General features: G+C 45.5%; 1 protein-coding gene across 9 annotated transcripts in view; it reads right to left on the bottom strand.

The window, feature by feature from the left end:
• Nucleotides 1–14,693, bottom strand: part of patj (PATJ crumbs cell polarity complex component) — a 254,271-nt gene that overhangs the window by 219,554 nt on the left and 20,024 nt on the right. For all 9 annotated transcript variants that reach the window (XM_034179316.1, XM_034179318.1, XM_034179317.1 and 6 more), the window contains one exon: nucleotides 4,588–4,716. In XM_034179316.1, the coding sequence (XP_034035207.1) occupies nucleotides 4,588–4,716 (129 nt within the window). The remainder of the gene's footprint in view (nucleotides 1–4,587; nucleotides 4,717–14,693) is intronic.

Here is a 14,693-nt window from a genome sequence, read left to right as displayed (position 1 = left end):
TCCCAGGGTTTGATGGGACGGTCCCCTGGGGGGTGATGGGGGGGTAATTGGGTTGTTTTTTCTTTTTCTTTTTTTTTGTTTTGTTTTTTTGTTATGCCCTCTCTTCTCCTCTGACTCCAGCCGGGTGAGCCGTACGTGTCGGCGTTGCTGGAGTGGTGCAGTTTGGTTATGCTGGGCGTTTCCCAGGTAACCTCTGCAGCTGGGAGGGGGGGGGTTCAGGGTGTTGTTTTTTTTGTTTGTTGATTCCCTGTTCCACCACCGGCTTCAGCACGCCTTTGAGCCATCTGCCATCGGCGTGGCTGAGGTTTGGGGCAGTGGGATATACCCGCAGCTGGTGGCTGGTTTGGAAGTCGGAGGAGTGGCGCCGTTTTGTGCCGTCTGCCATAACCGCTGTTCCACTCCTCCCGGTTGGCTTCTGGGGTATAGTCACAGTTGGTGACGCTGGACGTGCTTCCAGTTTCCACTGCGCCAAGGGGGTGGGGTTGGGGTTGTTTTGTTTGTATGTTTTTTTTTTTCTTTTTGTTTTTCCCCCCAGTTTCCGCCCTCAGGGTGTGACTGTGGTGTCCTCTGGGGGGGAAAGGGCTGTGGGTCCATCTAGCCATAGACGGACGGGGCTGGGTCCGTTGGTCATGAGGGGAGGCGTCTCCTGGGGCTGATGGAACGGTCCTCTGGGAGGCGCTGGGAGTCCCCGTGGGTGACCTTGGATTCCAGAGGGACCTCGGCTGTGGTTATTACTCCTGGAGCTGGCGGGATGTCCTCTGGGGGGTGTTGGTCCCTACATGTCGTCGGGAGGGTGTGGGGGGGTGTTAGCATTTTTATTTGCAAGCTTAAGTTTGGGTTGTTTTTCTTTTCTCCCCTTCCCGGGGTTTGATGGAACGGTCCTCTGGGGAGGGGGAGGGGGGGGGTGGTGTTGGTGTTTTTCTTTGCAAGCTTAAGTTTGGGTTGTTTTTCTTTTCTCCTCTTCCCGGGGTTTGATGGGACGGTCCTCTGGGGAGGGGGGGGGGGGGGTGGTTTGGTTGTTTGTGTTTGTCTTTTTTGTTTTATGACTAATCAGACTGTGAACATGGTTGGACAAAGGCTGACCGCACAGGTTTAAGAACTCCTGGCCACACCTGTGCTAATTGACAGACAGAAACAAAGGCAAAGATGCAGCCAGAGGAGAAGACATCAACCGTTCTGTTAAATGAAGATTCTGTTGGAAGATGTATGCAGATACGGTTTCCAGCCATGGTCCCTGGAGGGGGGTGTTTCTCCTGGGCCAGGTTTGTGTGGTCGCCGGGAGGCTTCCCGTGAGGGTGGGGTGCTGTTGTAGCTGGCGTGCCTGGCTGGCTTTTGTTGGTCTTCTGTTTCTGTCATTTGGTTTTCCTTCCAGGTGGTGTGCATTTAGGACTGAGTGGCTGTGTGGCTGAGTTATCAGGACCTCACCCTGATCACCTGCGGCTAGTCAGGACTCACAGCTGTGGTGCATCTACACGGATTGGAACATGGTGGCATTTAAGTCTGGAGTACACAGTGTATATTTGCCAGAGACTCGACCTTGTGACCAGACGGGTGAGATCGTTGTCTCGAGAGCCATCTCATCATCAGTGGATGCAGAGAACGTCCAGGTTTGATGCATGGTCTGTGAAAGAGGAGAGGGTGAGGTCTCACGCTCGTCAGCATACTTCCTGAGGTACGTTAGGTTTTGTGACTAACATTTGTACAGTCAGTAAATGTGGTGTCCCTCACACCTTATTATATTGAGCTGTTATGTTAGTCGTTTTAATCAGCTTCCACTGCAGTGAGTTTGTGAACAGGGTGTTCCATGCCTGCAGGGTGGGAAGCTGATTAGTAATTAAGCCAGGAAGTGTTTGCTGTTTGTACACCTTTGAGCGGTCTCTCTGTGTGTGGAGTGTGGACTCACATGATGATTTCTTCAGTCACAGAATCGGTTTGTCACGGCCACCTGGGGGGTGTCGGCGGGGTCCTTGGGTCCGAACTGGTTCTGGCTCCGGACCGTTAGTGCTGCTGGGAGCGCACCGTAATCCACCACGCCAGACTGCGCACTCTTTTGTTATATTTATCACATCACTGTTATGTTTATTAAACTCTGTTATCCTTTGTACCGTGCTGTGCTTATTTTATACTGGGTCCTTCAAACGCTGGTCGGTTCTCCGGGCTGCGTCCGACACATAACACAAATAATCACTAAAGATTATGAAATGTTGATATTTTTAAAAATCCTGAACAATAAAAGTCGATAAGTGTGCGGGTGAAGTTTAAACCGCAGCTGTCTAAAGCCTACGCTCTATTTCAGCTCTCAGCCGTGGCCATATTGTTGATACATCATCACCAGAACGGAACCTGCTGATTCAAACCCAAATCAATTGTAAACACGTCGGAGGGTTTTCAGATGATTTATTTTCTAGTATATGAAGCTTTTTTTGTAAGTCCAGTCTGAAGGTGTTTCTGAAGAAGCTGAGGAGGACACAGACTGACGGGTTTGAGCCTTATTTAGACCACAATGAGGGAGAAGAAACCTTGGAGGAAAACTTTCAGTCTGACAACAGTGACGATATCGGCAGAGTTCAGAACACAGAATGGTGATTATAAAATAAGTAAAATAAATAATGCAGGAGATTTTGTCATGCAAGCGGAGATGATGAAATGTTACTCTTTTTCCCAGCTCTGTGGTCATAATCGACTGATGAAATAAAAAAAAAGTGTTTGTTTTACTATCCTTGACATCAGAAACAAAGTGATGAGGAAGTGTGGATTTTTTATTTATGTTTTTTCTTTGAAACAGGTACATACATTTCAAATCTGAAAAATGACATGAGGGACTGAAAATATCAGTTATTTTTAAAATAAATATTGTTTCCTTCTTGAATACAGTTAGTGTTCTGTATGTTAGTAGTGTAACATATTATTAAATATTAAAACCATTCACACAAGGAGTAAATAATATAGCCTTACCTGTCCGTTTCAGTGAGATCTTCAGTCTGATGAAAACATATCCACCTTTACAAAACAAGGTCTGAAAATAATTTAATTCTTTATGTCCTGGCTGAAGAAAAGTCCATTTGTCACAAGTTTGGTACCAGATTACAGCGCCAGCTGTAATGTGTTGATGGTTCGACTTGAATCCCCTCTTGTTCCACCGCGAGTCGCTTTGCACCACAAGTTGAAAGACTCCCAGTCATTCATCTGCTTATAATGTCTCAGTCTGCATGCGACGAAATTATCCCATGATCCACAAAACAATAAAATAAAATAATGTGAAAATACTCAGTTTTGCCTCCGTGTCGAGTGGAGAAGCCGCAGACACCGTGCGCGCGTGCTCGTCAATATAAGCGTTCCACCTGCCAATCAAAAGAATTCTGCCGGCGAGAATCAACTGTTCTGACACCAAAAACATGTTGCAGCTCCAACCCAAACCACTCGGTGGAAACGGGGCTGTCAGTAGCCTGTAAAAATCCATAAATTAATGGGGCTATTAAGATAATGGTTCCAGCGCTGATGTCACTTTCTCCTTCTTCTGTGATGTCGGGACTCCGCCGGAAGTTCCTGCTTTTTAGTGGCGCACAGTTCAAAATCAAATTATTTATCTCTTCAGTAACTGTGCACCAGGAAAGGATAAATTTCAGACTGTTGTTTCATTTAAGTCTTAAATACTCAAAAAAATTACATATAGTGTCACCTACACTTTAAATCACAATAAAATTAGTTGTGTTTCCTAAAAATGGAATTCTATGTTCACATCCCCAGTTTGGTTCTGATGCATCACAGAATTGTAGAGACATGTGCTCATGTCCTATTTGGCAGATTTCTGGCAAACCATTTGAATAATTTGGCAAATTTTGTCTCCTCTTAACAAAAACTGGACAAAATTTTTGACCTGTGAAAATGTAGGGCTTTTAACTTCAAATGCAATATGGTAGAAAATGTGGTATGGCAGAAATTTACATCAGATGGTGCAATGAACATTGCTTGAGCCAAAGAATTCAACAGTACACAACTTTTTAAAATTGAGCATAGGATTTAAAAAGCAGAAGTTAAAAAGCTTCCTGCAGCTCATTTCAAGGTAACCTGGCCAATCTCTAATTTCCATATTAGAGCCCGTTGATCTTTTGGTGTTTCCATAAACTTTCCTGCGCGGCTCCCATGCTGCATCCTCCTGGCTCCCACATCACTCTCTGCACTACGTCACTTTGGAACTCATCTGCTCTGTTCCATACATCCCTCCAAATTTGACGCACTGCAAGAGTGCTGGAGGTGCAGATATGAAACTTTTTTACCCCAGTGCTGACAGGAAACAAGAGGACAGACAGGTTTCCCTGATGGAGTAACATCTTAGGAAGACCACACGCTGCTCTATCACAGCAGGATGTACTTCAGAGAAAAGGAAACCAATACCTAAACATGACTTTATGCTCCACTTGCCTGTCATTTTCAAAATGCATTATGAGTTCATGCACCAAAAAAGGTTTCTATTGTTTTTGACCTCGTTATCTGAGGAACCTTTTGAATTCAGAATTCTCATCCTGACCTTGTTCAGATAAAAATTCAAGATTTGTTTCCGTCTGTCATCCGTTAAAACCTTCTTACCTTGTCAGCAACGCTGTTTGGGATGAGGGTCCGGACTACCACCCCGGAAGCCTTCCCTCCCACGATTCCAAAGCCCAACCCAGATCCGTCATTCACCAGCTCGATCTCTTCCATGTGACCCCACTGGTCCTGGAGAAGAGCACAGCAGACACAGCATCACGTCAGCATGCTAAATCGACTGTGGCTCTACAGTGACGTTTCCACCTGAAGTAGACATTCAAACTACTTTACAATGATCTCTCTCTCTCTCACTCACACACACACACACACACACACACACACACACACACACACACACACACACACACACAGCTGTACACCGAGCGCAACTTAGGGACTTAGGATTTTGCCCATGGGCCTGTACTGATTTTCGAGTCTGATGGGGATTGGAATCAAAGACCCTCTGGTCACAAGCCTGCTGCTTTAGCCGTCCCCCAAAAACCCCTAATGTTAATGCAATAGGTTTTTATGAATATTAGGTTAAAGATGTGGTTTTTGGGTAGATGAAGTCCATGACTTTCATGACTTTTTGAGGCAGTAGCACAGATTGAGAGAAGACAGTCTACCATATTCACACATCTGAAGGCCCAGGGCAGAGTACCCGTCCAACCCTTTTTTAAAGAAAGTTGGTTAAATGCCCACCAGGAATTAAATTATTTTTAATTAAAGTTTATTAAACACCCACCTAAAATAAATAATTCTATGACCCCCATTGGCTTGTAAAAAGCATAAAACAATGAGTTTTCACCATGTTTTGTGGTTAATTTTGAAAATCGGCCGTGCACTTCACTTTTTTTTTTTTTTTTTTTTTTTTGCTGGGCCAGACATCAGCTGACAAGGAACCCATTTAATAAATGCCAAAAGGATAGAGAAAAAATAAAATAAAAAATCAGACACAGACAGATGATTTATTCGTTGTTTGTGAGGAAATCAGACATTTCATTGAAGCGGGCGGTCCAACAAACATATTTGCCAGGTTTGCGCAAATGCCCACTGCCACTTCAAGCAGAATTTCACGTGGCATGCCCAGGGCGCTCAGACAGGTGAATATATTAATATCGATTTAAAAAACTGAGATCCTGCGTGCGTCGCTAAGAATCTATTTTCGCTAAACTGAGTGAAGAGGTTCGATCGAACAGAGAACCCAAGTTGCCAAACAGTAAAACGTAGTTGACCAGAAATGCTTCATAACTCGGTCTGAAGTGACTGAATGAATTCATACACGGTGATGTCATCTGTGTCTGTTAAGCTACTCGGTGAACAGCAGGTTCCCAGCGAAGCGAGCTGGCTATCTGTCCTGAGGTGAAAGGTCATTTAGCAGGTAATTACAGCAGTGAGTGTGTTTCCTGGTCTCTGATAGCAGCTGCTGATCAATGAGAAGCTGCAGCACAAACCAGCTTACAGCGTTCTTTAAATCGCAGCCTCTCTTATTACCTGTGATCTGATACGCGAGGGCTCCCTCTGTCTGCAGAAACAAGCCGCCTCCTCAGGGTCATCCCAGGAGGAGACTGACAACACTCAGGTTCACAGGCGCTTTCATAAAACTAAACCTGCTACCACTGAATCTCAGAGCTGCAAATGGACAAACGTATCTAAGGAAACAACATTTCAAGATCTCAAAAAGAAATTCAGTTCAAAAGCTAATGTTTAAGAAAATTCTTGTATAACCCTAGACTTCAGACCAGGGTTTTGCTGGTCTGAGGTGCAACCCTTGCCGGTGAGGGACCAATGCACTAGTTCTGCACCTGACCATACCTCATTTTGTAGACTAACACTCCCACGAGAGCTCAAGAGGCATTGTTACGTCAAGAATGTGGGTGCTGGCTGTAAAAATAATCATTGTGTTCAGTGGAAATTAGCAGTGACACCTAGAACCAAATACATCCAGTCATCACTTTAGTTCACTGGTTAGCATCCAAGGTCATAACTACACAGTAAGACCAGTTAAGAAGCACCAGGAACCTAAAGACTTGAACCTTTGTTCTCCTGCATGACATCAGCCTCAAACACCTCCGCCCAGGGTCCTCCTGACTTTATAACCTCTTTCCAGGCATCTCTCAGTCTCCAAGACTAGCCAGAGACATGAATGTCAGAGAGTCTGTCATGGTCTGCCTTTGTCCTTGCCCTTTTTAACCTCTTGTGTGTAGTTTGTCTGTTTTCTCTCCAGACAGCGCGCTGCAGAGCCGAGGAACACCTGCAGCTCATCATCTCCTCGCAGCTGACACTCATGAGCTCCTGATCAGGAGCTGGCTACTTAAATGCCGGCTCTGAGCTCAGACTTTGCTAGAGTCTTCAATGATCCTGACCAGCGAGAGTCTTCCGTGACTCTCCACAACTTTCCTTGATACTCCGTGAGCTTTCCAAGAGAAATCCATGACCCTGTCTACACTGAAGCTTCCATGCACTCTGATGTCTGAGCTTCCCGCAGCTCATCTGAAGGTAACCTGGCCATCTCTAATTTCCATATCAGAGCTCGTTGATCTTTTGGTGTTTCCAGACACTTTCCAGCACAGCTCCCATGCTGCATGCTCCTGGCTCCCATGTCACTCTCTGCACTATGTCACTTTGGAACTCATTTGCTCTCTGCCTCAGAACGCATAGCTCTGCCAACATTCAGCTAGGTTCCTGCATGGCTGTGAGATCCCGTTCTCATGCTGCTCCTGTTTGTGACTGTGTATGACTAAGAACTGTTCCCAAGAAGTGTATGAGCTCTGATGCAGAACTAAGTCATTTCTAAAGCCAAGTCCAGCTTAATTGAAACTGCATCAGTTTCAGTAATACCCCTGTCACTGTCCAGGTGAGGTGTTTCTTTTTCAAGTTCAGTAAGAATGATACCGGTCTCCTAGAGAGAAACAAAGACTGCTTGCAATGCTAAGAAGAACAACATCTCCACCCACCTGGATGACTTCAGCTCCAATACTACAGATCTCTGGAGCTTCCTTCACCCTCAGCTGTCTCACTGCATTTGTGAGCTGACTCATATTTGATGGTTTAGAGCGGACTGGACAATCAGCCGCTAGAGCCCTGGCACCGGAGAGCTCTCGCATCCTGACACGAGGGTCAGCTTCATACAACTGTTCCAAGCAGCTAGACCACAGCTCTTCAACTCATTCCACAAAAAGGGGCGAGAGGGTGCAGGTTTTCTTTGCAACCACCCAATCCTCCAGGTGATTTCACTGATTAACATCACTTTGAGCAGATGGAATCAGTTAATCAGTGTCATCACCCAGTGAAGTAAGAAAACCTACACCCTCTCTGCCCTTTCTGGAATGAGTTGAAGAGCTCTGATCTAGACCAACGGCATGGTATTAGAGAGTATTCTGTCCGGCCTGAGCCGTCACCCACCATAAGTACGATGGGACAAGTTGTATGTTTGGAGGAACATGGTGTTTCGGTTTCTCTGTAAAAAATCTGAGGGTCACTTGATGATACATCACCTGCTCAGTTTTTTCTCGAACAAATGCCTCTTTGTCTCCTCTCGGAGCGCTGAGTTTGTTATGCATTCTGGAATTTCCACCAAGCGGAACATGACAAGTCCTCTGTACGATATTCAGACTGCCCTCGTCCTGTGGACACTGGCAGCTCAAATACCATCTCTGGTACTTTTCAGGGTCCATTTGGGTCCATGTGAGTAATTAGTTGTGTCCGTGTTTGTAAGTCTTCCACCCAGACTGCCTACAAACTGCCTCAAAACAATCTAATTTTGAAGTCCAGCCAGATTTAGTCTTGGCTATGGAGCAAGCAGCACTCTGTGGGACTTGAACTGAATCCTTAGGGAAACTACAGTATGTGGTCATTTTTAAGAGCAGTAAATTACCTCTGTGGTGCACGTTTTCAGACCCTTGTACTTACAAAAGCAAATCATCTGTAACTGACAGAGTTTCTGATTCTGGCAGCAACAAGACGTGACAGCTTTGATGCCAAGAGACAACCTCAGCTGTGGTGGTAGTTCAGAACAGTGTGAAAGCGCACAGCAGCACTGACTTGGCTTCACCAGACAGTTAGCCACTGATGGGAACGCCAATAAAATCCCATCCAGAGTTATGTTTTTATGCCCACAGCTCCATTAAACATGACCTCGATAGAAACGGCACATGAATGAAACAAAAGTGTGCAGCAAATCAGAGACCCAGGACTCAGGACGTGACAGAGGTCCAAAGAGGAAGAACGATGGGGGGGGGCAAACAAGAGAGACAGTGTAATAGTGTGTGATAATGACCAAACACTGGAGCAGGGCAGAATCATTACAACTGGACCTAACCTGTGATCCTCTGATCACATTAACAGTCCGGACGCATCCCCGTGACATTCTTTTGAGTATGCAAATGAGAAGATCCTCAAACGTCTTGATGTCTCCAATCCAAAAACTCAAACATCAAACTACATGCTGTTTTTTCTGTCCCAGCGTACAGATCTGGAACAAAAACAATGTCCTACTGTTCAGTTCTCCTCTGAGAACGACGTCCACATCAAGATCCAAAACGCTACATCACACCAAGTGTCACAGTTATTTTAAATTCCCAACAAACATTATAAATCACTGGTTCCTCCTTTAGTAAAAGCATGTACAGGTGGCTCTTCTCACCTTCAGCCGGACTTCCTTCAATAACAAACTACAAGAGATGACACGAGTGGCGACATCACTGAACCTCACTACTTGGTGCTCCCTAAATAACCTGGCACTTAACCTGGGAGACACCGTAGAGAGGGTCAGTGACTTCAAGTTCCTGGGAACATACATTTCCCAGGACCTCACATGGGGCACCAACATCAATGCCCTTGTGAAAAAGGCACAGCAGCGTCTGTAGTTTTTAAGGTCACTGAGGAAGGTCAACCTGTCCCAGGAACTGCTGCTGTCCTTCTATAGGTGTTCTATAGAGAGCGTCCTCACCAGCAACATCTTGGTGTGGTACAGGAGCTGCTCTCAGGCTGACAAGAAGGCTCTGGAGAGAGTCAGGAAGTCAGCACAGAACATCATAGGAGAGCAGCTGTCCTCTCTGTCAGACATCTATAACACCAGATGTCTGCGCAGGGCCAGAAGCATCAGCTTGGATGGTTCACACCCCGGGCACAGCCTGTTCTCACTGCTGCCCTCAGGAAAGAGGTACCGGTCCATCAAGACCCCCACATCCAGACTCACCAACATGTTCTACCCAAGTGCAATACGGGTATTGAATGCACATTCTACGGTTGGCTGACTTATATACACCTACTGGCTCCTTTGTAAAATACATGTATATATTCTTATTTGTCTTTTTTTTAATATTTATTTTTTACACCTTTGCACTACGGGAGTTGTCTTTTAATTTTGTTGTACCTTGTGTATAATGACAATAAAAAGCATTCTATTCTATCATCATGACATCACGTGATACATCAATCAATCAATCAATCAATCAATTTTTTTTATATAGCGCCAAATCACAACAAACAGTTGCCCCAAGGTGCTTTATATTGTAAGGCAAGGCCATACAATAATTATGTAAAACCCCAATGGTCAAAACGACCCCCTGTGAGCAAGCACTTGGCTACAGTGGGAAGGAAAAACTCCCTTTTAACACGAAGAAACCTCCAGCAGAACCAGGCTCAGGGAGGGGCAGTCTTCTGCTGGGACTGGTTGGGGCTGAGGGAGAGAACCAGGAAAAAGACATGCTGTGGAGGGGAGCAGAGATCAATCACTAATGATTAAATGCAGAGTGGTAGCAGCTTTGGTCAACATGTGACAACATCTGTCAGACTAAATTCCAAGACTGCCCCCCAAAAAAGTGTTACATTTTTTTTTTTTTTTTGCAAGGTGGGAAAAGGTGATGCATTCACTGCCCGTTTGTTCTTTCTGTTTTTACTGTGGTTGATTTCAGGGAATGAAGAGCAAAATCTGACATGAAAGTTTGCTGAAACAGATGTGACAAGGAGTGTTTTATGGTGACATCATTGTTTGGTTCCTCCCACTTCCCTGTCTGCCCGTCTTTGACACTATGTCAACTTTCATCGATCGCACCTCCTTTCAGACTTAAATATCATCTTGTCAGGATGAAGCTGCGAGCGGAGCACTAACTTGATTTCCTGCAGGCTTTAAGGTCATAAAAATGACTTCAGTCAATGCACACTCATCGGACGGAAACAGGTCGCAGTCAGATATGTGGGCGGGGCGTCAAAGTGACCTCTAGTTATGACTGACAGCCAAGGTGTTGGATTACATCAGCGTGCACTGCAGGAGTCTGCAGAGCCGCGGCTGTGGAAACAATAATCCCACAAAAGGGAAAAGTGACTTCAGTTTTCTGCTCCAACATGAGAAAAAAGACAACTAAAGACCCTTGGGCAAGGTCCTTAATCCCAGTTGCTCCCTGTGTGAAGTGAGCACCTTGTATGGCAGCACCCTGACATTGGGGTGAATGTGAGGCATAATTGTAAAGCGCTTTGAGCGTCTGATGCAGATGGAAAAGCGCTATATAAATGCAGTCCATTTACCATTTACACACACACACACACACACACACACACACAAAACCCCAATTCCAGTGAAGTTGGGACGTTGTGTAAAATGTGAATAAAAACAGAATACAATGATTTACAAATCCTCTTCAACCTATATTCAATTGAATACACCACAAAGACAAGATATTTAATGTTCAAACTGATAAACTTTACTGTTTTTGTGTAAATATTTACTCATTTTGAAATGGATGCCTGGAACATGTTTCAAAAAAGCTGGGACAGTGGTATGTTTCCCACTGTGTTACATCACCTTTCCTTCTAACAACACTCAATAAGCCTTTGGGAACTGAGGACACTAATTGTTGAAGCTTTGTAGGTGGAATTCTTTCCCATTCTTGCTTGATGTACGACTTCAGTTGTTCAACAGTCCGGGGTCTCCGATGTCATATTTTGTGCTTCATAATGCGCCACACATTTTCAATGGGCGACAGGTCTGGACTGTAGGCAGGTCAGTCCATGCCATGGGCACTAACACACCCCCATACCATCACAGATGCTGGCTTTTGAACTTGGTTAAAAAAAAAAAGCGCTGGTAACAATCTGGATGGTCTTTTTCCTCTTTTGTCCAGAGGACACGACGGCCATGATTTCCAAAAACAATTTGAAATGTGGACTCATCAGACCACAGCACACTTTTCCACTTTGCGTCTGTCCATTTCAAATGAGCTCAGGCCCAGAGAAGGCAGCGGCGTTTCTGGATGTTGTTGATGTTTGGCTTTCACTTTGCATGGTAAAGTTTTAACTTGCATTTGTAGATGTAGCCACAAACTATGTTAACTGACAATGGTTTTCTGAAGTGTTCCTGAGCCCACGTTAGTAAGATCCTTTACACAATGATGTTGGTTTTTAATGCAGTGCCACCTGAGGGATCGAAGGTCACGGGCATTCAATGTTGGTTTTCAGCCTTGCCGCTTACATGTAGAAAGTTCTCCAGATTCTCTGAATCTTCTGATTATATTATGGACTGTAGATGATGGAATCCCTAAATTCCTTGCAATTGAACATTGAGAAACATTGCTCTTAAACTGTTGGACTATTTTTTCATGCAGTTGTTCAAAACGTGGTGATCCTCATCCCATCTTTGCTTGTGAACGGCTTAGCCTTTTGGGGATGCTCCTTTTATACCCAATCATGACAGTCACCTGTTTCCAATTAATCTGTTCACCTGTGGAATGTTCCAAACAGGTGTTCTTTGAGCATTCAACTTTCCCAGTCTTTTGTTCCCACTGTCCCAGCTTTTTTGAAACGTGTTGCAGGCATCCATTTCAAAATGAGCAAATATTTGCACAAAAACAATAAAGTTTATCAGTTTGAACATTAAATATCTTGTCTTTGTGGTGTAGTCAACTGAATATAGGTTGAAGAGGATTTGCAAATCATTGTATTCTGTTTTTATTTACATTTCACACAAAGTCCCAACTTCACTGGAATTGGGGTTGTACACACACACATATATATATATATACACATACATACATACATACATATATACGAGGTGTATTAGATAAGAAACCAACACTTTTTTTTTTTTAACTATATGGATTTGAATGACGTGCGATTACACCAATCATGCTTGAACCCTCGTGCGCATGCGTGAGTTTTTTCACGCGTGTCGGTGACGTCATTTCCCTGTGGGCAGGCCTTGAGTGAGATGTGGTTCAGCCCTCTCGGCTAAATTCCTTTGTTTCACACGCTGCTCGAGACGGCGCGCGTTGCTTTATCAAAATTTTTTCTGGACCTGTGAGGAATATCCGAGTGGATATTATTCGAGAAATTAAGCTGGTTTTCGGTGAAAAGTTTAACGGCTGATGAGCGATTATGGGGTGTTTCTGTCGCTGTAAGGACTTCCCATGGAGCGGGACGTCGCGCAGCGCTTCCAGGCGCCGTCGTCGGCCTGTTTCGAGCTGAAAACATCCTTATTTAAGGCTTAATTCACCCAGGACGTCATGAGAGAACAGAGAAGATTCAGAAGAGGCCGGCATGAGGACTTTATGCGGACATTCCACTGTTTAAGGACATTTTTAAATGAAAGACGTGCGTCATGGAAACGACTCGGCGAATCTGTGTGCGCCGCGACAGGAAAAACACCTCCGTGTTGAAAACCATTTGTAAAATTCAGGTAGCTTTTGATGGCTTTCAACAAGTGAGTAACTGAGAAATTGTTTAACAGCTTGCGCATGTTCCAACTTGTCCGTTAAGGTTTCCAACGGAGGTGTTTTTCCTGTCACGACCCCCCGCGGTCGGGTCCGGCCCGACATGCGACTCTGCCCGCACGTTCTTTCATTACAAAATGTCCGTTAACAATGGAATGTCCGAATAAACTCCTCATGCCGACTTCTTCTGAAAGTTCTCTGTTCTATGACGACTTCCTGGGTCAACAGAGATTGAAATGTGGAAGTTTTCAACTTGAAACGGTGAGACGCTGCCGCCTCGAAGTGCAGATCGCTGTCAGGCGCAGTGGGCCGTCCTTAAAGCGACACTACCAGACCAAAATCTCTCATCAGCCGTTAAAATTTTTACCGAAAACCAGCTGAATTTATCGAATGGTGTCCACTCAGTTGTGCCTTAGAGCTTTTGAAAAAATTTTTATCAAACAAAGCAGCAGTCTCTGAGCCATTCCTAAACAATGAAAAATCGACGAGAGGGTGGGCGACTCCTCACTCAAAGACTGCCCACAGGCGAATGACGTAACCGACAGCTGTGAAAAAACTCTCGCATGCCCACAAGGTTCAAGCATGTCTGATGTAATCACACGTGATTCAAATCCATATGGTTTATGAAAAAAATAATAAGGCCGGATACTTTTCTAATAGGCCTCGTACATATACACACACACACACACACACAAGCTTGTGCGGGAGGTTGAGAGATACCGACTAGAGATAGTCGGGCTCACCTCCACGCACAGCTTGGGCTCAACCAACCCAACTCCCGGAGAGGGGCTGGACGCTTCATTTTTCTGGCGTTGCCCACAGGGAGTGGCGGAGAGCTGGGGTCGCATTGCTTATTGCTCCCCAGCTCACTCGCCATGTGCTGGAGTTCACTCCGGTGAACGAGAGGGCCGCGTCCCTACACCTTCGGGTCGGGGACAGGTCACTCACCGTTGTCTCGGCCTACGGGCCGAGCGGCAGTGCAGAGTACCCGACCTTCCTGGAGTCCCTGGGAGGGGTACTAGATAGCGCTCTGACCGGGGACTCCATTGTTCTCCTGGGGGATTTCAACGCCCACGTGGGCGGCGACAGTGAAACCTGGAGGGGGGTGATCGGGAAGCACGGCCTCCCCGATCTGAACCCGAGTGGCGTTCAGTTGTTGGACTTCTGGGCTAGTCACAGTTTGTCCATCACGAACACCATGTTCGAGCACAAGGGTGTCCATAAGTGCACGTGGCACCAGGACACCCTGAGCCAGAGGTCGATGATCGACTTTGTAGTCATATCATCTGACCTTCGGCCACGTGTCTCGGACACTCAAGTGAAGAGAGGGGCAGAGCTGTCGACCAATGACCACCTGGTGGTGAGTTGGATTCGCTGGGAGTGGAGGAAGCTGGTCAGACCTGGCAGGCCCAAACGTATCATGAGGGTCTGCTGGGAACAACTGGCGGAACCCTCTGT

This window comes from Thalassophryne amazonica, chromosome 10 (genome assembly GCF_902500255.1).
Source record: "Thalassophryne amazonica chromosome 10, fThaAma1.1, whole genome shotgun sequence".
Lineage (NCBI taxonomy): Eukaryota > Metazoa > Chordata > Actinopteri > Batrachoidiformes > Batrachoididae > Thalassophryne > Thalassophryne amazonica.
Note: the sequence above shows the minus strand (reverse complement) of the source record. Positions and strands in the feature narration are given on the sequence as shown.